At 36.1% G+C, this 24,596-nt stretch overlaps 1 protein-coding gene across 7 annotated transcripts in view; it reads left to right on the top strand.

The window, feature by feature from the left end:
• TRAF3 (TNF receptor associated factor 3) overlaps positions 1-24,596 on the top strand; it is a 62,601-nt gene that overhangs the window by 27,380 nt on the left and 10,625 nt on the right. For 5 of the 7 annotated variants that reach the window (XM_065750183.1, XM_065750193.1, XM_065750178.1 and 2 more), the window contains 7 exons: positions 8,757-9,013; positions 11,686-11,737; positions 14,016-14,120; positions 14,900-15,067; positions 17,826-17,906; positions 20,627-20,701; positions 22,477-22,569. In XM_065750183.1, the coding sequence (XP_065606255.1) occupies positions 8,772-9,013; positions 11,686-11,737; positions 14,016-14,120; positions 14,900-15,067; positions 17,826-17,906; positions 20,627-20,701; positions 22,477-22,569 (816 nt within the window). In that variant the 5' untranslated portion in view covers positions 8,757-8,771. The remainder of the gene's footprint in view (positions 1-8,756; positions 9,014-11,685; positions 11,738-14,015; positions 14,121-14,899; positions 15,068-17,825; positions 17,907-20,626; positions 20,702-22,476; positions 22,570-24,596) is intronic. The other 2 variants (XM_065750206.1, XM_065750212.1) reach the window with 2 other exon arrangements.

Raw genomic sequence — 24,596 nt, 5'->3', positions numbered from 1 at the left:
TTCCAGCTCAAAGAGGATAGATTTAGGTTAGATATAAGGAAAACTTTAACAGTGAGGGTGGTGAGGCACTGGAACAGCTTGCCTAGTGATGCACTTGATGCCCTGTCCCTGGAGACTGTCAAGGCAAAGCTGGATAAGGCTCTGGGCAACCTGACCTAGCTGTGGTGTCCCTATTCAATTCATGGGAGTTAGACTAGATGGCCTTCAGAGGTCCCTTCCAACTCTTTAGGGTTCTATGATTCTATGACTTCAGGTTCTGATATGCCTGATATGACTTTTTCCAAATATTTTTGGTTTTGCTCCTGAAAACTTTACTAATGCATTTTTACTAGAGTTCTAGAAACTGGAATAACTAGAATTAAGTTTGTGTAAAGAATACAGTGCAAACACTGAAAACACTGAAGATAAATCTTTGATCACTTCACTGAACAGGTGGTCGATGTCCTTGTTTTTCCTCTTCATTTTGATGAACAATAAAATAAAGATGGATGAAGGAGTTGCCCTTACCACCTTCTCACCTCTTTCTTCCTGATCAAGAAGCAATGATTTTAGATAAAGCTGAAGATGCAGTCTAGAATGGAATAAAAGTATTCCTCATGGTCTCTTAATGAATGAATGTCTTCCAGGCAATTTACTGTTAAATATTCTGATGATGTAATTTGTTTTTAGGTTCTGGAATTTGATGAATATTGAAGGCTTTTTCACTGACAAAAATGTAATTTTCTTACCTGAATTTATAGAATACAGTAGCCAGTTGGATTGGAAGTGTAGGAAATGTTTGATGTGGGTTCATAGAAGACAGGTTAGGTAGATTATTTATTATTACTATTTAGCTTTGTACATAGGCATGGAAAACTTACTCTGGTAAGAATAGGAAGCACTTATTGTTTGAGTTCTGTCATCTCGGTATTCTTGAATGGTTGTTTCTAGTGCCACAGTTTTTAATTTTAGCATTGAATTCGAAAAGTGTGGAGCCATACTTGAAGCTGTGTTTATTTAATTTGCCAGCTTCCACTATGCTCGGCTGTGTTCAAGAATTTCCTGGGAGTGTTGCTTCGTTAAACATCAGTTACTTTTTAAAATTAGATTCATATTTTTGAAATTCTCAAAGACAATTTCATTGTCTTTTATTGCTTTTTTTTCAAGTTTATTTTTTAATTTTTTTTTCTGGTCTCTGACACTTTTGTTTCTGGATCCTTTCTTACTGCTGAAGTAAGGGGTTTTAAGATAGGTATTTCGAGATGAATTCAATGAAGAGTCAGCACAGATGCATTTTGCCAGAAACTGGCAATGCAGAAAGTATTCCTCATATGCTTGTCAGTCAGCAGAGTAGATAGATTTGAAGAGTATTCATTAGGGTAGAAAGTGAAGGTCTTATTCCATTAGCAGAGTGGAAAAGAATAGCATCCACTATTACTAGGGTGGTGGTTGTTGTCTTTTAAAGTTAGACTCTAAAAACAGCAGGAGTTTTTGATCCCTAGTTGATGATTTCAGAAGTGAAAAGGTTTTGGTGTGTTTTGAGTTGATGTAGTTTAGAACAAAGTTGTTTCTGATAAATCGTACGGCAGATCTTTTTCCTTGAAGGCATACCTCAGGAGGAAAGGAAACTTTTTTTTAGATTACTTGAGGGTGAAGTACCTTTTCTAAGACTGTATGCCATGGCCAAAGTAATTTGGATGTGCCATCTACCATGATCCTTATTGATCCCTGTTAGAAATTGTCATGTGCAGTTCAGGACTACTGTTTCTTAATCATAGTAGGCATGATGAGGAACCATAGTCAATTGCTTTTCATTTGAGTGTGTGTTTTGGCATTACTACTTGTAACATGTGGGGCTATGACTTCTATGCTGCGTAACAAAGGTGAAGGAAATGTTAGACTTGCTGTAAAATGGGGGAAATCTGGATTGATGACAATAGACTTCCATAAAGGTAGGATACTCAGGATGCAAATATAAATTGGTTCTGCTACTAGACGCTTCATTTTACAGAACTGTTTTATATACATTTTGAAATTACTTTTAACTTGAAATAGACTTAAATATTCTGGAAATGCCACAACTATCACAAAAGAAAAGGATTAATTTTACAATGCCTGATTTTTTTCATTGTGAGTCAGAAGTTGCAAAACTGTAGGATGTTGATCCACTTCCTTGACATGGAACTGGCATGTGTATTTCAGTAGTAGACCTTTTCCCCTAAACAGCACAGGAAAAGGTTGAAGTACACTTTGCACTGCAGTTGTCTGCTCATCTTTGAATCTTTCCTGTTCTTTCAATGCTTCTACTAAAAATCTCAAATAGGAATATGGATCCTATCCAGGGGTTAATTTCATAATGAGATGCAGTAATCTGATAAGTACTGTTTTATGTCCTACACATGGCAAGTTTTGACAGTGTCTCTCTTATCTGTTGTCTTGTGGCCCATGCTTTCAAAGCTTAAGAGATCTTTGATTTCTAAAAGAGGCTTTTGATTTCTTGTACTTCAGATGACTTTATATCATGTTTTGGTAGCCTACTGAGATTTCAAAGTAATTATTAAGAACTGTAGGTTGCAAGTGCAGATTGAAATAAAAGTGCTGTTTTCAGTGTTTTGAGTCTTGGTCATTTTGCTATATGTCACTATTCAAAAGAAATGGTGCAACTTAGAAAAAATGAAATAGTTGAACATAGTTTTGCTTAAAATCAGCTTTTCTAGATTACACAGTTGCTCTTCTGCTGTCTTTTTTTTAATTCTTAAAATAGAACTCATATTTGAGTTATGCTCTCTTTCCTCACCTCCCCTACTCACCTCTCTCCCCATAGAGCAATATACATTAGACTGTCTGTTAATTATTCTCAACATGTTATGAAGAAGATACTAAAATTGTCAGTCCCTGGGATCTTGAATACTCAAAAAAATTAATACTGTCTTATTACTTATAAATGTTATCATCTCTTAATAGTGATGTAATGGTTATTCAAGGTAACAAGTATGTTAGAACTGTTTCCCTGAAAGCATAGCCTAGCAGACTTGCTAAGTAGAGTTAACTGTGTCTGGGTGATGTTCTGTTTAATACTGTAAGCCACTTGGCGTGAATGTGTGGACTCATTGTTGAAAGAGATGGAGCCAAAGGAAGTGATAAAAAAAATTAAGAGAATAAAACGGTCTGAAACATAGTTGCCACTCATTTTCTGCTATTTAGTCATCTTGTAAATTAGACCATGGGAGAGACAGGAAGCATGTTGTAATGTCTGTGACATACATGGTTAGTTTTGCAAATATTTCAAGTTACCAGTATCTTATACTTCTAGTGTCCTAGTTCAGATAGAAAAAGTAGTAGCCTGTGCCATTCTAGGCCCCAAAAAGTGTTCCATTTTTGTCAGTAGCTTTTGGCAAATTAAGCTCTTAAGCATTATGGTGAAATCTGCACTTGCTGCTTGAGAAAATAGCAGTTCATATATCAGAACAGGCCTTTTTTTCTATAGAATATTTTTTTTTCTGTAGAATTGTAATTGGTATAAAAAATTCCTCACAGTGGGTGTGTTGAGCACTGGAGCAGGTTGCTCAGAGAAGTTGTGGTATCATTATCCTTTGAGATTTTTGAAGGGTCATGTGGGCCTTGGGCATCCTCCTCTAGCTTTGAAGTTAGCCTTGCTCTGAACAGGAGGTTAGGCTAGATAACCTCCAGAGGTCTTTTTCAACCTAAGTGATTCCAGAATGCTGCACCTAATAAATGACTGTAGAGAGCTTGTAAATGACAGAAGCTTCTCATGGAGAGAATACTCAGTCTTTTCCCTCTGTATTCAAATGCTTCTACCGTGCTTGCTTATATCCAGTGATCTTTTCCTTTTGAGCTTTGTCTTCTGTTTTATGTATTATCTTAAGGCTGTCTTGGAGTTTGGTTTGCATTAGTTTGTGCCAAGGAGAAGGATACTTATGCAAGTGTAAGGAAACCTTTCAAGTAGATAAAATACCTATTTAAATGCCTGCGCTGCTTTTATTTTTGTACAGGATTTAGACCTAGTGTTTGAGTGCATTGAGAAGAAGGCAAGGAACGGTCACATTTCTATTACTCTTCGAAGTTCTACCTAATGTTGGTGACCACCAGCTGCCCTGTCCTGCTAAGGCAGGCCTTGACATGAGACCAGGCCTCTGCAGAGATATCCCCTCATGTTCTCCTTCATGCTCTGAAGTCAAGATTTCTGTGGCAGGCTTGCTGCTCAGCCTTAATTTTTTTTTACATGTGTTGTGTTGAGTATATTGCTAGTATGTTGTCACCAGTATACTACTTTCAGCTTGCATTATTGTTTTAACCAGTCATGAAGTTATGTCAGTGTATGTTATATAATGTAATCACACTTAAAAGCAGAAGTGAAGCTGAGTTGAAAGGCTGTCTAGGAGATGGTGAAAGAGAGGTATATGTTCTTTTCACTAAGTATGTGCTAGGAATTTAGGAATTTATTAGAAGCTATAAAATACTGAAAGATAAATGAAAAGTTCAAGGTTTTTTGTTTTTTTTTATTTTTATTTTTACATTTTAACTTGTGCAGTAACTTGAGGCAGTAACTCTTAGTGACAGAAAGTACCTGGGCTAGGGAGACTGAAAGACTGAAGAATTAAAAATACGGCTCCAAATATGTGACTGCTTGGTTCTCTGAGGGTATCCTGTAAATTACAAAGGAAAACACTGGAGTGAAGCAAATGAAGTCTGGCTTCCTACTGATCTGTGTACTACATTCCCTTTTTGCCCCAATATTCTATCTCCTCAGTAATTAAAATAGATCCTCCCCCTCTCCATTACAGCATTTGAGGGAATGAAGGCCATCCCATTGGCCTAGACAAGAGCAGCATGTGGTTTTGATGTAGCTGTGAAGTGGTGGGCCAGCTAATAGACCACACAGAGGCAGTGGTGACTGTGGTTCCACTTTCCAACTCACTGGGACACTACATTACATTTCTCTTTCTGTTTCCCACATAGGTTTCATGAAAATGAGTACCTTTCCATGGTGATCTTTAGCTCACTGTCCAACTTCAGGTTTCTTTTTTGGAGCTTAATTTAGATATTGTGCATGCAGTACGATTCTGTTTGGGAAGCTTCTGTTGTCAGTGAAAATTGTAATTTGATGGAAAAGTTTTTCTGTCTTAAGTCAAAGCACAAATTAGACTGTATCTTCTGTTATCTCCTTCTCTGGTATTGTAGCATAAACACTTAATTGAAATAACTGCTTGACCTTTTTAATTTTAAAGCTTTGGTAAAAGCTTATTTGCTTTGGACAGTTTTAATGTACTAACAATACTTTTGTGGTCAGTTTTCTGGGAGATGTTACAGGTTAAGTAAGAGTTGCACTTTGTTTCTGTGGATTTTTTTTTAAGAGGTGTATTTATTTTGAAGTTTTATAGTTGCTTTGATTTAGTTCTAAGTTGTTTCCCAGGGATAAGAAACTGGAGCTTAAGGAGTAGTTAGTGGTGGATCAGAAGTTAAGATTTAGCTCGCTGAAGAAGGGCTGACTTGATGGCAGCTTGCCATGCCTTTAGGAGTCAGCAGCTTCTACCAGAACTGGCATATCTTGCATATTCTAGCCAGGCTCATCTCACTGCCTTCTGGAAGTGGTTATCTTCCCTACTGTAAGCACAAAGTATTTTACTGAGGTGTGACTTCAAAATTGCCTCTTGTTGGCAGTTAGAAACTTGATTATGGGAGTATAATCCAATTCCTGCTGTTAAAAGTTCCTGGAAAAAAAAAAAATGACATCACAGATGATACTCTGTAGTGGTATGTGAACCATTAGAGAAAGCTGTTTGCAAAGTGATGGCAGCTGAAATGTTTATACTATCTGCACTTGTATTCATCACTGATCTCATATACACATGTAATAGCATGTAACTCATGCATGAGTATGTAGCTGTGCACACAGTAGTTTGACTTGTGTGTGCAGTTTCTGATAAACATCAGAACTCCCCACATCCATGTTAAATGCAGCTCTCAGATCGTAATAAAGAAGTTTAGATGTTCTGTAGCTGCACTTCATGAATAGCTTCTTGTTTTTGCTGCATAAGAAAATGCCGACTGTTTGGAATACTATAGAAGAGAATTCCTTACCAGGTTGGCTGTGGTGGTGCTACACTTGTTTATCGTTTTGTGGCTGATATAGTTTTTCACAAAACGAAAATATAAAAGCCGAAGCATACGACTCTCACTGTTGTGCATATTGCATAGTAAATATTATTTATTAAATTGCTTGTTTTCTGTGACAAGATATCCAATATGTCAATTCCAAACAGGGAGTCATGTGGAGCACTGTACAGCTTATTTTGGTATGAAATCTCTTTCCAGCTGACAGTTCAGCCCCTGATCAGTTTCATATCTCTGTGAAACTCTCACCTGCTGCTCATTTGACATTCAGTATTCTTTCTCAGTTAAATATTGTCTGTTCTCCTTTTCACTGCTGCCTGCCTCCTTCTGACCAGTTACTCAGTTTCCATGAAGAAATAATGCTATTGGAGGGACTCTAAATTGCAAATCATATTTGGCTTCTTTCTCAAGGAAATTTGAGGAAACAAACATTCAGTAGTTGTGTTGTGCAGGGTGTCTTTAAGTTCAGGAACTTTGTACTGTCATGACTTGCCAATTTTCCCTTCAGCATCTCTTTCAGTGCCTCTTTTTTTAAAGTTGTTCTCTGAGTTAAAGTCAGGCTGTGTCTTGTTTTGTTCTTGCGTTCTAAGGAAAATCATATTCCCTGTGTTTGTTATTCTCACCAGTCACTGTGCATGAAGTGGTCTGTTGACTTCAAGAGTTGACAGGATGGGTGGTAGAGGTCTCAAATGTGACAAAAGAATGGTCAGTTGAAAAGGGAAAAAGACATTAGTGTCTGCAAACGATGAATCAACGTGGAACTGGAATCCTGTGTAGATTCCTGAACGGCAAGCTCCAGGTACAGCTTTCCTCATAGCTGTGCACAAGAAGCATACCTTTAGATAGCTACATTTCACAAGTTCAGATACTTGTGCAATTGCACTTTTTTTCTTTTTTGCTAATCCCTTCTGTTAGTGCTTCTAAGTTGTAAGTCCTCAGCTTGTGTCTGAGGTCACCTCTGTTCAGCCATGAACATTCATCAATGCCAGTCATGTCTTGGGCAATCTCTATTGCTCAGCTACTTTCATCAGCTGCTTTCCTTTCTCACTCATGGCAGTTCTCTTAACCTTCTGATCTCCTAGATTCTTGTCAGCATCACATCTCATCTTTTGTGTTCTGGTTACAACCTCTGAAGTTGCTTCTTCAGTATTGTCATAGTCTGTTTTTTATTGTTGCTGCTGAAACTCTAGTTCAGGGTTTGCTTGCTTCCTTGGTCTAAATTAATCTGAATTTCCTCATCAAAGAGAACTGCAAATTGCTTACAGTTCAGCACTGATTTTTCTTTCCTTCAGATTGCAGAGTCTAATGCCTTGGCAGAAACTTTCTGAAGACTAGATAAGGAGCAGGCAGACATCAATTCAAATTATGAACCAGGTTTTATTTTCTACCTTTCAGTGAATGTAGAAAATGATTTTTTTTTGTTGGCTTTTTTCTGGTTTTGACAAGACTGAATCATTCATTCTAAATAATGAGCTATGAGGATGGTTTTCTTCAGGCATTCTCTGTGGTTGATTGAGATGCAGTAAGGCTTTCCCTTGGGATAGGAGGGTGCGGAAGTGTGGATTCTTCACTAAACACCTCTACACTTACTCCATTAGTGTTGGTACAGACATGAAATAGTATCAGTGTTGAGTTGTAATGACTTGTTTGATTTAAGAAATAACAGTTGGCACCAGAAACAAAAGAAGGAAATTTCCTTATCTGGGCAGATTTGCCACACACTATCAGGCTGCCTAGAACCCCATCCAACCTTGACTTGAACACCTTAAGGAATGGAGGTGGTGATTAGGTAATGGTTGGACTTGATGGTCTTAACAGTCTTTTTGAATCTAAATTATTCTATGATTCTGTAAGTCAGGCAGTCATTCAAAGCAGGTTTTCAAACTTAACTTGGGATGTTCTTCCTCTGTTCCTCTGCTAGTTCATTGCATGCTGGCCTAGATTTGTCACAGTCCAGGAAAACGGGTATTGTAATTCAGCCTTCAGTTACATTAATTACTTTCTTAACTGCCTGTCAGTTGTACTTAGTCCTATTGAATTAATCAAGTGGCCGTGTTATGTACATCTGTCTCCTCTGCCAATTTGACTTGTCACCTGTTCTCTGTACCTGGGAATTATGATGCAAAGTTGTTTAATGAATAAAAACCTGATGCTTTGTTCTAAAACTGTGCATCTTATGCATTGGTATTGCATGAGATAAGGAAAAGCTGACAGTAGGGCTATGTGGATTCCAGAAATCTTGTGTACTTACATGCTTGCTCCTCCGTATTCCTTGCCACTTCCTCTAATGAAGGGTATGACTTCAATATTAGTGACATTTTTCAGCAATGGAGATGGAAGGATACAAACTCTGCTCTTTCTTGTTTCTAGAGTGATGGCAAAATTTAACAAAGACCACTTTTAGGAATAGGATTTAATTACTTGAGCTTTTAGAGCCTTTAAAAATGTAGAGTATTTTACAAATTTGCTGAGCTTAATATATTTACACATATATGTCCACTTAATGTACGTATTGTCTATGTGATGTCTTTCCTTAGTGATTTCTGTTTTTATGTAGTCTCTCAGATGCTGTTTGTTTTGTTTAAATGGGAAGAGAGATCTTCATTTCTCAGAGCATTTCTTATTTTGTTTCTGCTTCACAGAAATTGTCTTAGAGCATGGACACCAGTAAGAAGACAGAACCCCCTTTATCTGTAGAAATGGTACAACAAAGGGCCAATCCTGATCGCAGTCCTTCAGCATCAATTTATGTTCCAGAGCAAGGTGGCTACAAAGAGAAATTTGTAAATGCTGTGGAGGATAAGTATAAATGTGAAAAATGTCACTTCATCTTATGCAATCCTAAACAGACTGAATGTGGACACAGATTCTGTGAGACTTGCATGAATGCCTTGCTGAGGTATGTTTCCTGTTGTAATGAAACATGTTTAAAACTTGAGAACTACTGAAAACAGTTTGAATGCCACCATAGTTTGATGTATTCTGTAAGCTGATGCCCTGGGTTGGAAACAGTCTTTAGCTTGCTGGTTGCCTTCTTATTTCTTAACCATGTGCTAGTGCAATCACTTTTCTTCTATACTAGGTGAAGCTGAGATAACTAAGATTTTGTAAATATTGTCAAAACTGTTGTTAAAGTGCTTTAATCCCATGTAGTGATGCACAAAGTAAAAACTTAAGTGTCTAGAATGTAAACTGAATAGCTGTTTCCCATGATTGCTGAGGTGTCTATTTTGAGCCAAGATCCATTTGATAATATGGAACTATGGCTACATGAAGAGGCGAGTCTGCAAAGGCTCATTGAAATGATAATACGTAACGTGCTCAGATTCACAGCTGTGTGGTGGGACCCTTGGAGAAATGTTAATGGTTGTGGAGCTTCCTTTCCTCAAAAAGCCCCAGGAAACACACAGAATTGCTATGTTTTATGGATTCTAATAGGGTCAGGAATGCCAGAGTGCATAATGTGTGAGCAAATGTTTTTAGCATAAAGTAAATGCTAAGGGATATAATCTTCTGCAGTGTAGGTAAGAATAAAAGTGTGGTTGTTTAAAAACAAGTATCTGGACTTTGAGAAGTATCTGTACGTCAGTAGAAGTATATATCTTTGTCTCTCAACTTTAACGTGTTGATAGTGATTGTATTTAGCAGTGTGACTATGGCTCTTGGTCTGATGTTTAGAGACTGTTCTTGAAGCTTTAATCTCCTAGTATAAGTAAACAGTCAGTACTTTCATTTACTGGTAGGTAAGCAGAGGTGCAGAACAAAATAAACTTACTGGATATTGCATATTGGCCTACCAATATGGAGAGGTTTTGACTTGAAAAACTGGTGATTTCTTGTTTACTTTTTGTGACCATCCTAACTCAAGGCAGTGGCTTATATTTTGCTCGGAAATTCTGTAGTCTCAGGATGATGCACATTAAGAGTAGGAGCCAAGTGGTAGAAGAGGTTGCATTACAGGGTTATTGCATTACCCTGTCAAAAGGTAGAGAGTAACCTCCATACTGAGGAAACTCAAGTGTCTGTAGCTCACTAATACACTCCTGTAGGCCTTTTGCTACAGCATGCCAAATTAGAATGGGATGAGGAAGGCTTTTCTTTCAATTCTTCAGGTAAAGCGTAGTTTGTTGTGACAAATGCAGTTATTTCTTTCTGAATATCTGTTTCTGGAAGGCTCTTAGGTGGTTAATAGCAGTGACTGCAGAAAAGCAAACACCTGGCATGCTTGGATGTGTGCAGATGGACAGAGCAGATCTGTTAACAATCCAGGCAGTAACGATTCTGGCATTGCTGGAATTTGGGCAGTTTTCCTTCCCTGCTGCGAGACGTGCACATGTGCTTATTACAGTGCAGCTAGAATACATGTAATTTTACCTTCTTGTCTTTTCAACTAGTTTGTTACTGGAAAGGACACATAGGTAAAGGCTATCTACCATACTGTTCTTTCTTTCTAATTATTTCACTATACTTAAGTGCCTGTTGCAAGCAAGTCCTGTACAGAATTTTTCATTCAGTGTTGATATGCTGCTGCACACACACTGATTACATACTACTAGGTTCTGTTCCAGGGTTATTTGAGGACAAAGGACTAGCAGTCAGTGTAGCTAATGCAGTAAAGATGTCTGCTCAGTATGCAGCTGTAGTTTAAAAGAGCAAGTGGGATGCTTGAGTGAATTCAGTCAAAACAAGGAAGGGATGGCATTGTATCAAACACTATACGCCCTTAAGCTGATTAGTTCTTCCCTCCTCTTTCTATTTCTACTTTAAAAATATTCTACTTTAAAAATATTACAGATATTGAAGGTGCAAGGCTGTTAAGATGCTCAGAAATATGTTCAGATGTATAGAATTATCACCTCACTGGCCTCTACTCAATGAAATGACCTGAAATAACTATACTAATTACATAAAATCATCAAACCAATTTGGTCTTTTACATTGCTCTGCAGTGCTTGCAAACAGCAGCAACTTGCGTAGTCTGTCAATTAGCTGCCTTGTGTAAGAATTTACCTAGCAGTTATTTAGTGCTTTTCATCTACAGATCTCAGTGCTTTAAAAGACAAATTGCTATGACTATCCTCATTTTATATGGGGGAAGAGAAACTCCAGAGGAATAAATAGATTTTCTCAGGATAGAGGGAGGTTGTATCTGTAGCAGCCATTAAAACCAGAACAGGATATATAACTCACTGTCAGAGAGAGTGAGGGTTAATTATGTGTTGTTTGGAAAGAAGTCTGGATAATTGAAAGAAGCAGTATTTTCCATGCTTGCACCAGCAGACAGAAAATCAGCAAGATCTGTGGATCAGGTACAGGTTTCATGAAGAAAACTACTACACAGGTGACTGGAGGCATAGCGGTGCTCTCATTTCATCACGAATTCCAGACTCAGTGTTCAAATATTTTGAGATAACATCATGTTGCCTTATGCTAGTAAACTGTATTCACTTCTAACATTTAAAAAACACCACTGGATAATTGTAACTAAGTTAAGCACCTCTTAAACTGACATTCTTAGGCTCTTAAAATTCAGAGGAATTGAAATACAATTATTTTTTCTTTTCTCTGCAGCACTCCAAGTCCAAAATGTACAGCATGTCAAGAAAGCATTGTAAAAGACAAGGTATTGTTAAAATTATTTCTTACTCAAGAGTATTAAATTGTGTAGCATATGTAAGATGTGTTAGTATTTTGTGGCCATTATTTCATAAGCCTAATAAGCTACTTACAGAAGATAGTTTTGTTACAAAATCTAAGCCATGTGTTTTATCTGGGTATGCAGCTTATTTGTTCCCTGTCGTGTGGTTAGTAGTACGGTGTACTAGCTTCAACTCTAATGGTCCAGCCAGGTGTTGCTTCTTGTTTTCATAGCTGGGAGCTGCAGCAACACATTGCAGTTGCTCTCTTGTCAACAGAGAGGATAGTAGCAGATACTGCATCTCCTGTAGGTATTCAGGGATTGTGACAGATCTTGGCAAATCTTATTTGGCTGCAGACCAATGTCTGCTGTTGACTAACTTTGTTTTACAGGTTGTTCCACAAGCCACACTGGAACCATAGCAGTGTGAAGTCACAGTGGCTATAATAGAATCAGAGACTTTTTATATGCATAAGTTATTTCACACATAGATTATAATCTCTCACCTGTTTTTTTTTTTTTTTACAAGAAAACTTTGTGTACTTTCTGAAAGACTGAGGGGTAAAGAAAGTTATTTTTTATTTTGTATGTGATCTATTTAGCTTTTACATCAAATTTGTCTAAAGTATTTAGTATTTTTTTATAGTGTTCTTTACTGTCTCAATAAATGCTTCTAGTAGTAACCATTTTCAAGAAGGTGTTTGGGGTGCATCAGTCTTACTTTGTCTTAACACAGAGGTGTTCTCTGAACAGTGCTTAGAAATTCAGTTTTGACATAGGTGGGGTCTTGAAATCATACCAGTAATAATGATGTCTACTTGATTCATTATTTCAACTCAGGCTTTTTAGGTCTTAACATACATAAATGTGTACATTTGTTGTGAAGCTTCCTGTATTTCTAATATAGGAGGATGACACAAAGGGCAGTGTATTATTAAATACATGCATTAGACTAACTATGCATATCAGATGGTGATTTTTTCATGAAACTGGAAACCTCTGTCTTCCCACAGAATGCTGATGTCCAAAATCACTAAGCAGCCTTCAGACATTCTCTGCAGAACTTTAAAAATCATTTTCTTGTCTTAATTTCAGTTGGCAAAGCTGTGCTTTGTAACGCTGAATTACTTTGTAGGGGAAAAAAAACCAAAGCAAACACAACCAACCTACAGTGCTGAAAATTGGTTATTTAAATGAGATTTGTTGATTCATTAAACTTACATCTGAAAAGCAAACAGGAATCAGTGACCTGTGTCAGATGAGATTTGGATGAGATTCCTTGCAGTGTTTCCTTCTTTACTGATGCTTGGAATAGATTCATAGTCACTGTGGACAGTTGTGATCCTAACTTTTTGTTGTTATTAAATGTTAGCATGCAGAACAGTTCTGTAGTTTTTGCATATGCTGCAGGAATGCTGTGTCACACAGTTCCATTTTTCTGTAAAGTAGCTGTGGTTGAGCATAGTTCTTTGGTATTTCTACATGGAAATAAACATGAACAGAAGAAATTACAAATATCTAGAAGTCCTTATCCCTTCATTTTGGACTTCTAAGTTGACAGTAACAGTGCTCAGTCCTTTTCTCCGGTTTCTGCCGCTAGCAACAGGACTTCTTGGCAGTGCCATTGCATTGTTTCTGAATCAGAGACTTTGTGGGATACCATCTATAAAAGGTGAAAAATCCAAGCCCCTGAGCTCTCTGCTTCTAATTTCTTGCTGTTCTGTTAGAGTCAGAAATGCTGAAAAATCTTATAAACTGAAATGGAAAGATGGCTAAAACCTACTTGTCAGTGAAATTACAAACCTCCTCCAAACTAGGACCTTAAAAAATTTCTATAACTGTATATTACTACTGAAGTGAAAATAGGTATTTGAACAAATCAGGCTAGTTGTGTGACTGCTTTCCTCAAAATCATTTTTCTCTTATCTGCTGAGTTTGCACTCTTCATCTTACGGTATCGTGCCTAATATGCTGGCTTCTCAAATAACATGGGTAGTTCTAGCTTATGCTTATTATAGGCAAACAAATAGCAAAAATTTTAGTCTTTTCTTCTACCTCTGCCTTTTATTAGAGCTCCTGTCTAAATATTTTCTTTCACTGGTCTACTTCATAATGGAGTAATCTGTGATACACATGTATTTTTTCACATAAAGCCAGAATTAGATTACGTTACTTTGTATGGAACTTCCGTATTCTTGAGAGCTTTTAAGTTTCTAAAGAGGAGTGGCCTTTGATTTTTAATTTTTGAATTAATTTTTTCCAGGTATTTAAGGATAATTGTTGCAGGAGAGAACTACTTGCCCTTCAGATATACTGCAGAAATGAAAACAAAGGCTGCAAAGAACAACTTTCCTTGGGTCAGTTACTGGTAAGTAATCTAACAAAAATGAAGGCTTATGGCTGTTAAAGAATGAGAAGAAATCTTACAAATAAAAACCCTGGCCAATGTCTTGGTGTGCTTGCATGAATGGTTGATCTGAATGATTTATGATGTTGGAACAGAACTGAATTGTTTTGAATCCTAGTGTATACTTTAAAAATGTGAGATATTTGGGGGAATTTTTTATTTCTATTTTTTATTATTAATGATAATCCTCTGCGGTAAGTGGTGATTTTTTGCATGGAATTGTCAAACCTTTGTCTTCACCTGACTTGCATGGAAGTTGTAGCTTTGTTTTGTTAAGGCATACAGTGATCCAGTAACTTAACAGTCAGAAGGGATAATTATGCAGAAGCCTGCAGTGAGATATGTGAGTTCTTGAACTGGTTCACTCAAAGCAAGTTTAGGTACTTGAAAAAACAAACTTAAATTTGCATGCAGCTTTGAGTTAATATATATTGAAAAAGAATGCTTGTATTTTTTTTTTTAATAACCAGTTTGGAATTATGTACGTTTACAGCATGAAAGTTGGTCATATACATCTTTAGAGCAGGTTTCACTGTATTCTATGTAAATGGAATGTGAAGTCAGTAGCGTGTTTGTGGGTAGACCTGTTACTATTTGCTTTTGCACAATATACTGCATAAGGTAACTTTGCTTACTTTAGTTCTAACTTTACTTAGAGTTATTTCATATGAGACATCTTCAGAGGTTAGAAGGTGTCCACAAAACTTAGGTGGCTTGACAAATTTTTATTCATCTTTCAGATGCATTTGAAAACTGATTGTCAGTTTGAAGAACTTCCATGTCCTCGTGCTGATTGTAAAGAAAAAATACTGAGAAAAGATTTGCCAGACCATGTAGAGAAGACATGTAAATACCGGGAGACAACTTGTAAATACTGTAAAAGCCAAGTCCCAATGATTATGTTGCAGGTGCAGTATTTTCTTGTATACAGAACAAGATTCTGTATGTTAATTTGGAGTAGTAACTCTTTTTGTGCTTCTGCTTAGTTGCCAATAGAGCACTGTCCTCTCAGGTGGTCTTAGTAAGTCAAAACAGAAAATAGATGAACTAGATTGCCTTTGGAGGTCTGTTCCAACTCACATGATTCTATGACTCTTACTGCATTTTGGAAGTACATCTGTCTTCATGTTATACGAGCATATACTTTCAAGGTTTGGTACCTTAATGGTGCAGTTACTCAGCATTAGGTGGCAGAGATGTAAAAAAAAAAAAAAAAAAAAAAGTATATATATTTGGCGAAAATTATTTACACTGTTTATTTTTGCACATACAAAGGTGAAATTACAGTTAGATTATGAATGCTCTTCTCAGACCTTTCTTTGGATTGGGAATTGATAATAGGCAAAAAAAGATGTTTAAAAATATTTTCTATCTTAGTGGACAAAATCAGTCAGTATTAGATGTATCTTGTACAACTGTTTTCTCCATACCTAACCAACATACTCATGGGTTTCTTGTGGTCAATTTATTTTTATAGGCACAATGCAATAACTACAGCTGTGTTTTTGAGAGTCTGAAATCATACATACCTTTTGAAGAACATAGAACTATGTTTAATTTCAGAAATCTCTCATTTTTATTTATTTATTGACCTAGATTTTTTTAACTTCAGATACTAGGAAGTGCTAATGGTCTTATTTTTTATGGCTTGAGTGTCATTTCATTCTCATTGTACTTCTCTAATGAGAATTAGAAGCTTGGCTCCTTTTGATTTGAGGATTGTCACCCAGAGGGTGAGTTCATCTCTAGCTTCTGTAGCCTAAAATTTTTTTTTATTGCAATAACGGCTGAAACAGGCCTCAGTGACTTGAATTGAAAATGGAGATGGAGGGAGTGTACTGAGAAAAAAGATATGCAAATGGAAACAAAAATAATTTTACCACAGTACTTATAGTTCGTGTCTTCATAGAATCCCATGACCTGTAGGGTAGGAAATCCCCATTGTTGAAGGCAGACTCTTTAGTTAACAGCAGTAGGCCACCCTTTATTTATTTTTAAGGTGGCATTTGTCTCCCTTATGCTATTGTTGGGTGGCTTCTTAATTTCTCTTGTTTTAACCCTATGTGGAGTTTTTCTTGCCACAAAGCTACCTTTTCCTATAATTTCTGGCAGACAGAGCTGCTGCATTGTAAAACAAACTAGTAGTTTGAAATCATTCTGACTTACGTTTTCTCTGTGGATACTTCACAGAATTACTTGGAAGTGCTTCTCCTATGAAATTGATAGTTAGTTACTAGCATTATGATACAGAGCCATAGATCTAGAAGGACAACATTTCTTGTTGCCTTGGGTCTTCACTATTGCTCTCTTCCTGCCAAGGCAATCTGGAATTCACTCATTCACTAGTCTGAAATATAGCCAAACTGAGGCTAGTGAAGACATGAGGCCTTGTCACCTTGCACCTTTGTTGCTACACCGGAGACAGGTTTGTCTCTGCTTCTTATCATCAGGGTACTCTTTTTCCGAGGAGGTGTTTTCTATCTGTGCTAGCATTGCCTCTGTTTAGGTATCTGTGCCCTGGTGGGGAGGGACTGAACCTCCTGCCATGCTTTGAAAGACTATCCCATCTGCCTTGATAAGAAACAACTTGATCTTGCTTATGAGAGGGATTGCAGGATAGACATACTCCAGACTGGCATGCTCCTTTTATTTTATTTTTTTCCCTTGAAGTGAGAAGTGAGGTGGAATATGTTCGCAGATGCTCACAGATTTGACTGAGATTTGAACCAAGACCTTTCATGTCTCTGAACTGTGGTCTCCTGTACTTCTTGATTTTTATTTCAAAGATAAACATTGTTACTGGGCAAAAATGGCACTCTGTTCTTCCTTTTCTAGCGAGCTTATAAATCTAAATCTCTGGTTCCTTTGCTGTTTTTTCATTTTTTTTAACTACAAGACATGAAACAGTTTGTTTCAAGTTAAATGGGGCATTTCCTTGACATGAAACAATTATTTTTCTCCAGATTTTCATTTTGCTGAGAGAAACTGAGAAGATTTGTAAATACAGTTAGATTAGGCCTGGTTTTCTTCCATCTGTGTGGTGGTAGAGTTTGATAGCTATATTAAAGAATCTGTCATCATCTAGGTTCAGATGAAAATGCCTGTCTAGCAGTGTGATAAATTTCAACATCTCTTTGAACTTTGGTTATATAGCAGTGAGACTTAGTATCAGATATTTGGGAATAAAATTTAGAGAAGCATTGGAAGGGGAGTATCCATATGTAGGAAGAAAAGATTATCTGAGTGTACAATGAATATTTCTGAAGAGCTTTTCCATGCACTGTATACTCTTACTAAGTAGATATCTGCTGTATTTCTGTTCACTGTTAAAGGTGACCTTTTTTGTGAGTTATTCTTGGGGGGAAAAAACCTGACTTCATTATTGTTATACTGTTTTTGAGTAAAAAATAAGATGAAACATGTAGATTTGTTCTCCATTGGAAAAAATATGAAAATCTTTATTTTTACCTTAGAATATTAATGTTATCAAAAGCATAAATGGACATTTCTGTATTGCAGTTCTGTAACTTTTTACACAATTGGGATATGCATAGAAAAAAAATGTGTATTTTTCAATTATTGTAGGATAATTTTCTTTGCAGCCAAGTCCTCTCATTTCAGAGTATGAGTTGATCTCTGGTTTGTTTGCTTTTTTTTTCTCTGTAGAAACATGAAGATACAGACTGCCCGTGTGTCATGGTTTCATGTCCTCATAAATGCAGTGTTAAAACACTCATGAGGAGTGAGGTAAGAAGTCTTGCTCAGTGTTGTGCTGAAAAATTGAATGCTTTTTTTAGTAAGATCTCGCAAGAATTTTGCCAGAAGCCATTTCCTTTATTAAAATGTGAGATCTAAAGAAAAGCTTTTTCTACCACACAGTTAAGTGTGATAACACTCAAGTATCTTTAATGACTTATTGAAAAGAGATTAAAAAAATGAATCTATTAGCTTTATGTCTGTATTACAAACTTCGCTTGCCCAAGATCAACGCATGTCTTTCCTGCTTTCTTTCTTAACGTCCCCACCCCTCCACCCAACCTTGATCTAAAGCATTTGTTGATCACAGTAGAGCAGCATCTAGGGGCAGTGGTAGTGATTGTATTAAAATAGAATGAGTGAGTGAAATTTTAGTTGACAAGAGTTAGTAAAGACTAGAAAAATATAGATGAATTGCTAATGTGAATTGTTTCATGGGGAAAAAAAAAGGTTATTAAATTTGGGGAAAAAATAGCTGACACTTAGAGTTCATGTAGCATAGAGAGCAATACAACACTCCTACAGCCGGATGCAAGAATGCTTTAAAATTTCTCTTAATGTGTAGAAACTTAATCCAATCTGTACATCACTGCAAAACAGAAAGAAGCAGGCATCTTGGAACAGAATCATGTTCTTGTTTATAGGCAGATCTAAGTAGCTGCTGTCAGAGTTGACATGTTATTTTTTTCTTCGAAAAAGAACTTGCTTAGAGATGGGAAGAGCTTATTTATGTTTTCAGCACTCTGTAAACCTCATGTAAGGAAAGTTAAGTTTTAAGTTTCTGATCTGAGGATGAGCTTTCCATTTTCCAATTATACCTGCTTCCTCAGTTGGATTTTTTTCCTTTTTTTCTGTTTATACTTGTAAATTATTAATCATATCACAATACTCAAGGAGCATAAGACAGTTCCTGAATATGGGGGCAGTCTTTTTCTCCAGGATAATGAAATGTAGCATGTGTGGTAGATATTAATTGAAAATAAGCTGCTACGAAAAGAGAAAGTATATATTCTGGGTCAGTTTTATCAGTGACTTTCTGAGTTGAATGCTTCTGAGGTTTAGACCCCAGTTCTGGAGCACTTAAGAATATTGTTAAATCTCTACTTGAGCAGTGACTTTGCATAGTAGTGTATGTGACTGCAAAAAAAATTGTCCCATTAAAGCCTGGATCAATACACCATACAATTTACATTTCTTTGCACATATAGCCAGAAATAAGTTATGAAACCAATGATAAAATTAGAGTTTTAAACAGTCGGCATGCCCTGCATCATCTGTTGTTACATGTTGCTTAATTTTTTCTGATACTGTTTATATATATATATGTACATTAGTTAGCTGCATGATAGGGACAATGACTTGAATGCTGAAAATGGGAAAATGCCTGCCTAACAGTTTGAGAAAATCATTTAGTGTGCAAAAAGCGAATATCTTACTGTAGGATAAATGGCAATTTTTCATGTTCAATTTGTAACTCTTTGGCAGACTTCTACTTGGATGAAGTTAAAAATGTGGCATTCTGGTTAACCTGTTTATCACATCTCGTTCTTATTCGGTCTTATTTTTTTCTGAATCGTGTGTTTCTTTTGAAACTATACCATGGGTTTTTACAGATAGTGTTTAGATCATATAGGTGCGTATCAGAGATGAGTGACTGACTGCATCTTGGTATTAGATTGCAAAGTCTGTCCTGTCTGTTCCAGAGCTAAGTGTTCAAAGCAGAATTGGTTCACCCCTTCATTCCTTGAAGGTGGATGAGCTGGGTCACGTGGGACTTAGTGTATGGGAATTTCACATGACATCATGAAAGCCAACTCAGTGATGCCAGCTAAGGAGCTAGGTTCTAGCACCTGTCTGCTTTGTGGGAAATTCCAACTGCAGATTCTCTTTTTGAAGAGAGAGGCCTTGTTGTGCTATTGATTCCAAAATGGCCCTTTTGCTCCAACTTTTGGGCAGTTTGCATCTAGCTGCTGCCCTCTGTGCTGCGATGGCTGCTGTCTGTATATGCACATATGCTTCTGTGAATTGGTTTATTTTCAAATGAAAGGTGGATATGCTATAATAATAATATTAAAAGAAAAATTGGAATAAATCTCAATCTGAAAAATGCAGGCATTTTACTAAAAGTCTGTAATTCTCTATACTGCATTTTTAGAAGTTGTTTGACTAACTATAAAACTCTTTGTCTGTTTCATGCAGTACTTGTTTAGTCTTTTCTTTTTATGTAATTTAACTGTTAAATTTTGGCACTGAGAATTGCATGTTCTGTTCTGAAAAATTGGTTCCTCATGGAATTAGAATAGAAAAGATGTACTTTGCTACAGTGAAACTGATCTTAAGACTTGCACAGAAGAACACCAATACAAATCACTCGGAGAGAAAAGATTAATTCTTTAAAGTCAAATGAAATCATGCAAATAATTGTAGAGCATGTTGTTTGCTTTTTTAAAATTGGGCTGCCTATTGGAATAGTCTTTAGGAGTAGTTTCACTGTGTACTAAATGTATCACTGTATACTGTATTGGCATGTGCGTGTGGTTTACGTGTATATATAGTATTTGCACTTTAGATCAGACTGGAGGAAGTATATTCACGTGTATTGTATGTTCTGCAGATGACACACTACAAACCTGATAACCTGTGCCCTGTATGTTTTGAGCATTTTCATGCAAACGTCTTTTGCCAAAACTCACATTTTTTTCCTATTGCAGTTGAATGCACATTTGTCAGAATGTATTAATGCCCCAAGTACCTGTAGTTTTAAGCGTTATGGCTGCACTTTTCAGGTCAGTATATAACAATTATACTTCCCAATTGATGAAAATCTGCAAGTAGAACTTGACTCTTTGACATGAAAGTTCTGGACTTCTCTAATCTTGGTTAAGAAAAAGTCATCCAGTTGCACTGAGTGATTAATTACTAGATGTTTGGGATTTATTTTTTCATTTTAAAAATAAACAGTATTAAAAAAAAAAACCCCAAAACAGCACTTTCCTGCAGTGGTTTGGGAGTTCATTTGTTAGGTGTATCTTGTTGAGATAGAGAGGTGATACATTTCAAGAACTTTATTATTACAGAATAGTAGTAAAGTAACCTATTCTTCAGAAAACAAACTAGTAATATGAAAGTATTTATTTTTTTGAGTTAAGTATGTTTATATTTTCTTTCATTTGTGTGTCTTAATATTTTGATTGAAATTAAACATAGATTAAAAGATGTTTTAAGTGGACTAATGTGCATTCCTTTGTCTGTGTGCACATACATGTATAATCAAAGCATAGCATGAAATCTTGTTTAAAAAAAAAAAGTTTTAATCCTGGCAGTCCCTGCAATATTTAAAAAAAAAAAACGAAGTCCAACACTGGAGTTGAGTTTCAGTATTAGCATTCTGATATCTTTAAAATATTCTGCTCACTATACCATGTATCTTGTATTATGAAAGGATTATGGAGGAAATTTCAGAAACTGCTGACAGGAAAAAATTGAGTTTATCAGATAGTGTCATTCATTTGTTAGTTTGTGATAATTTAAAGAGACAAGAACAGTAAGTAGCAACACTTCTCAATAAACTGCTTCCTGCAGGTATTTCCAGATTTCTCAATAATGAGCATTCATCCTTTTAAGTGTTAACAGTAATGTTCTTAGTGGTAGAACTGATCAGTGCTATGACCCTACCCACTGTTATGTCGTATGTATTGCCATTCATTTTATGTATGTATATGTGTGTATATATGTACATATATCCACATATATATTTTTAGTATTTATATAGAGTGCATACCTTGAGGATCATTGAAACCTTTTCGATTTCTTTGCAACTTAACTATGATGAAAACTAATATATTCTGCATTGCAAAGTACTTAATGAAGTAGGTGTAATGCAACACAATGCAAATAAAAAATGGTCTGCATCTTATGTACTCTGTATATGATCTATGTGTGTTCTGTAAACTTTTGATATAGTGATTATTTGTAATAGCACTTATAGGTTGTGCAGAGGCAGCACATCTGAATATCACAGAGCAATCGTTTCAGGATGACAAAGTAGTCACTGTACTATCTCTCAAAGTAGTTTATAAAGCTGGCAGTCTCCAGTGACGATAAATTTATCTTAAATATTTGTCTTTAATACTCAACTGAGGGGAAATTTTGTGCTTATGAAGCTGTTTATGAAATACGACGGAAGTTTAAATTACGGTTTGGGGAATTGGGCGTTTCAGATTTTGTATGACTTGAGAGTTTTATTGTGCTTTATTTAGTGTAAAACTACACAGAAGACTGAAATACAATTTATTTTATAAATCTTGTTCATCTTTATTGTCTCTGACATGTTAAGTTCATTGGATGGAGATATATGGCAGTCGTATAAAACACTTGCTGTACTAACTGTATTCCTGCCTTTGTAAATTCTCAAGTAGATTTCCCTTCTCCCTACTGTTCTGCAAACATGCATCCGTGAACCAAAGTACTTAGTGTTGGTTCGATGTCTTGATGTACTCTTTCTTTGTAGGTTTAAAAGAAGTGGAATTGGCTAAAATGTATAAATTCTTTGTTGTCACAGGGAACAAACCAACAAATTAAAGCACATGAAGCCAGCTCAGCAGTGCAGCATGTTAACTTATTGAAAGAGTGGAGCAATGCTCTAGAAAATAAGGTATATCTTCTACTCACTTCTAATTTTCATTGATTTCTTTAAATCATATAAAAGTACTAGTAGAAGCACTTTTTTCTGTTTAACAGCTGTTCAACAGCACAGCTAAAGCAATAGTAAGCTCCAAAAGCATTCGAGCCACATAGCATATCTGTACCATTGTTATTATAAAATGCTATGAGAACCTTGGCTTTGCAGCTCCATATACAGTTTTCCTCATTGGTATCTTAGTAATTAAAACACTCTGTTCACATAGATAAACTCTCCAGTATTAAATTTCCTCCCTGAGCTATTCCTTCAAAAGAGAGGGTTCAGAAAGCTGTGGCAGTGCTATGAGCTGTATTTTTTGCTACCTCAGTGTTTTTTCAAGGAATAACATTATCAGAAATATCAGGTAATAAAGCAGCTGTTTATTTCATTTGTTTTTGCACTTGCTCTCCAAACTTAATGACCTGCAAAGGTTAATTAAATCATTGTAACTCAGTTAAAGTGCTGTAAGTCTTGCCATGATGATTTCCTGCTTTAGTGCTGGATCAGAGTAAAGTTCTTGTTGCAGTACATCCTTTTGGCATTACTTGTTTTTAGAATGTGTGGTATTTGGAAGTTGCTGGAAATCACACCAGTAATAGCTCTCATCTTGTTAACAGTTTAAATGAACTCAAGTTTGTTTGGAGAGCAGATGGCTACATCTTTGATTTTAGAATGGAGAGTTTCAGAACAAGTAGCTGCTTTCTTACATTTTTAGAAAAGGTTAATGTTATACATAACCATTAAAATAATGAGATTTTTAATTTCTTTTTCTTTTCTTTTTTTTTTTCCATGGTGGTGGTAGGGATCCCAGAATTACTAGAACCATTCTACAAATGCAGGCAGAAGAATCAGGAGCCCTTCAGGTTTTTCTAGAGTGAATTAAATGAGAGCAATGATTCCAGTGTTAGCTTAGTGGCCATTATGTATGTGTGGTTTCTGACTTGTAATATCTCACAGCAGACTGCAAACAGGGATTCAGCAAGCTTTGTGTAGAAAGCACATTCTGTTCTTGGTCTAAGAAGGCGATCTCTCATATATGAGTTTCCAACAAGACCCTGCAGCCACAGAACATGTAGTTTTAAAGCAGAAGTTAACAGAAACAGCGAAATGTAATTCCATCCCTGGTATACTAATCCATGGTCTGCTTTTATGCTGAAGTCTCATGTGGAAGCTATTGAGCCTGGGAGAGGCCTAGTGTAAATTTTTTTTCCACATACAATTTTTACTGCATCTGTAAATTTTAGTTTGATCAGTAACAGTATTTTAGTTTGCATTTGCACTTCAACTCTTTTTTTTATATAGGAACTACATGGTTTTTGGTTTCAACAGATACAAATTCATATCTTTAGTTCTTTTTTTCATTGGTTTGATTAAAACTATACCATTTGTTTTATATCATTGGAAAGAAAAAGTGTTCCCTGTGACTTCCAGAATAGATCATTTTTTGCCTTTTGTCCTGAGAGGTGTTTCATCATTTAAAAAACCCCTAGCAGTTTTGTCTCTTTTAGAGACAGTACATACTTTACTATAGTTTTAATGTTCTCATTTTTAAAAAATAACAAAAACCTTTCATTTAGGACATAACTACTCTACTTATCATTGTGGGTGTTGTTCTTTGTTGTTGTTGTTCTTTTTCTTTTTTTATACTTTTTCACTTCCTGCTTCGTAGACTTCTTCCTATTCATAATAAAGAATTGAATCACTGGAAATCTCAGGAGAGTGCCAACTTACCAGAATAACCACATATCATATGTCTGTGACTTTTCTAGCAAGGAGTACTAAAATGATTTGTAGCTTCGTTGTTCTCTTTGAGAAAAATATTGAAAATTTCACTGAAGAAACACAGTGCAAAGTTAGCTTGGCTGGTGAATGTCACATAAATCTTGACCCTGTTAAAATCTTGTCACTGGTTTCTAGGGGTCAGTGTTTTGTTGGGGATGCTTGCTGTGAAATGTATGGAGAGGAAAGAAGAAATTGCCTACTCCTAGTCACCATATTGT

This window comes from Cyrtonyx montezumae, unplaced genomic scaffold (assembly GCF_038088225.1).
Source record: "Cyrtonyx montezumae isolate F1298 unplaced genomic scaffold, pur_monq_1.0 scaffold_10, whole genome shotgun sequence".
Taxonomy (NCBI): domain Eukaryota; kingdom Metazoa; phylum Chordata; class Aves; order Galliformes; family Odontophoridae; genus Cyrtonyx; species Cyrtonyx montezumae.
Note: the sequence above shows the minus strand (reverse complement) of the source record. Positions and strands in the feature narration are given on the sequence as shown.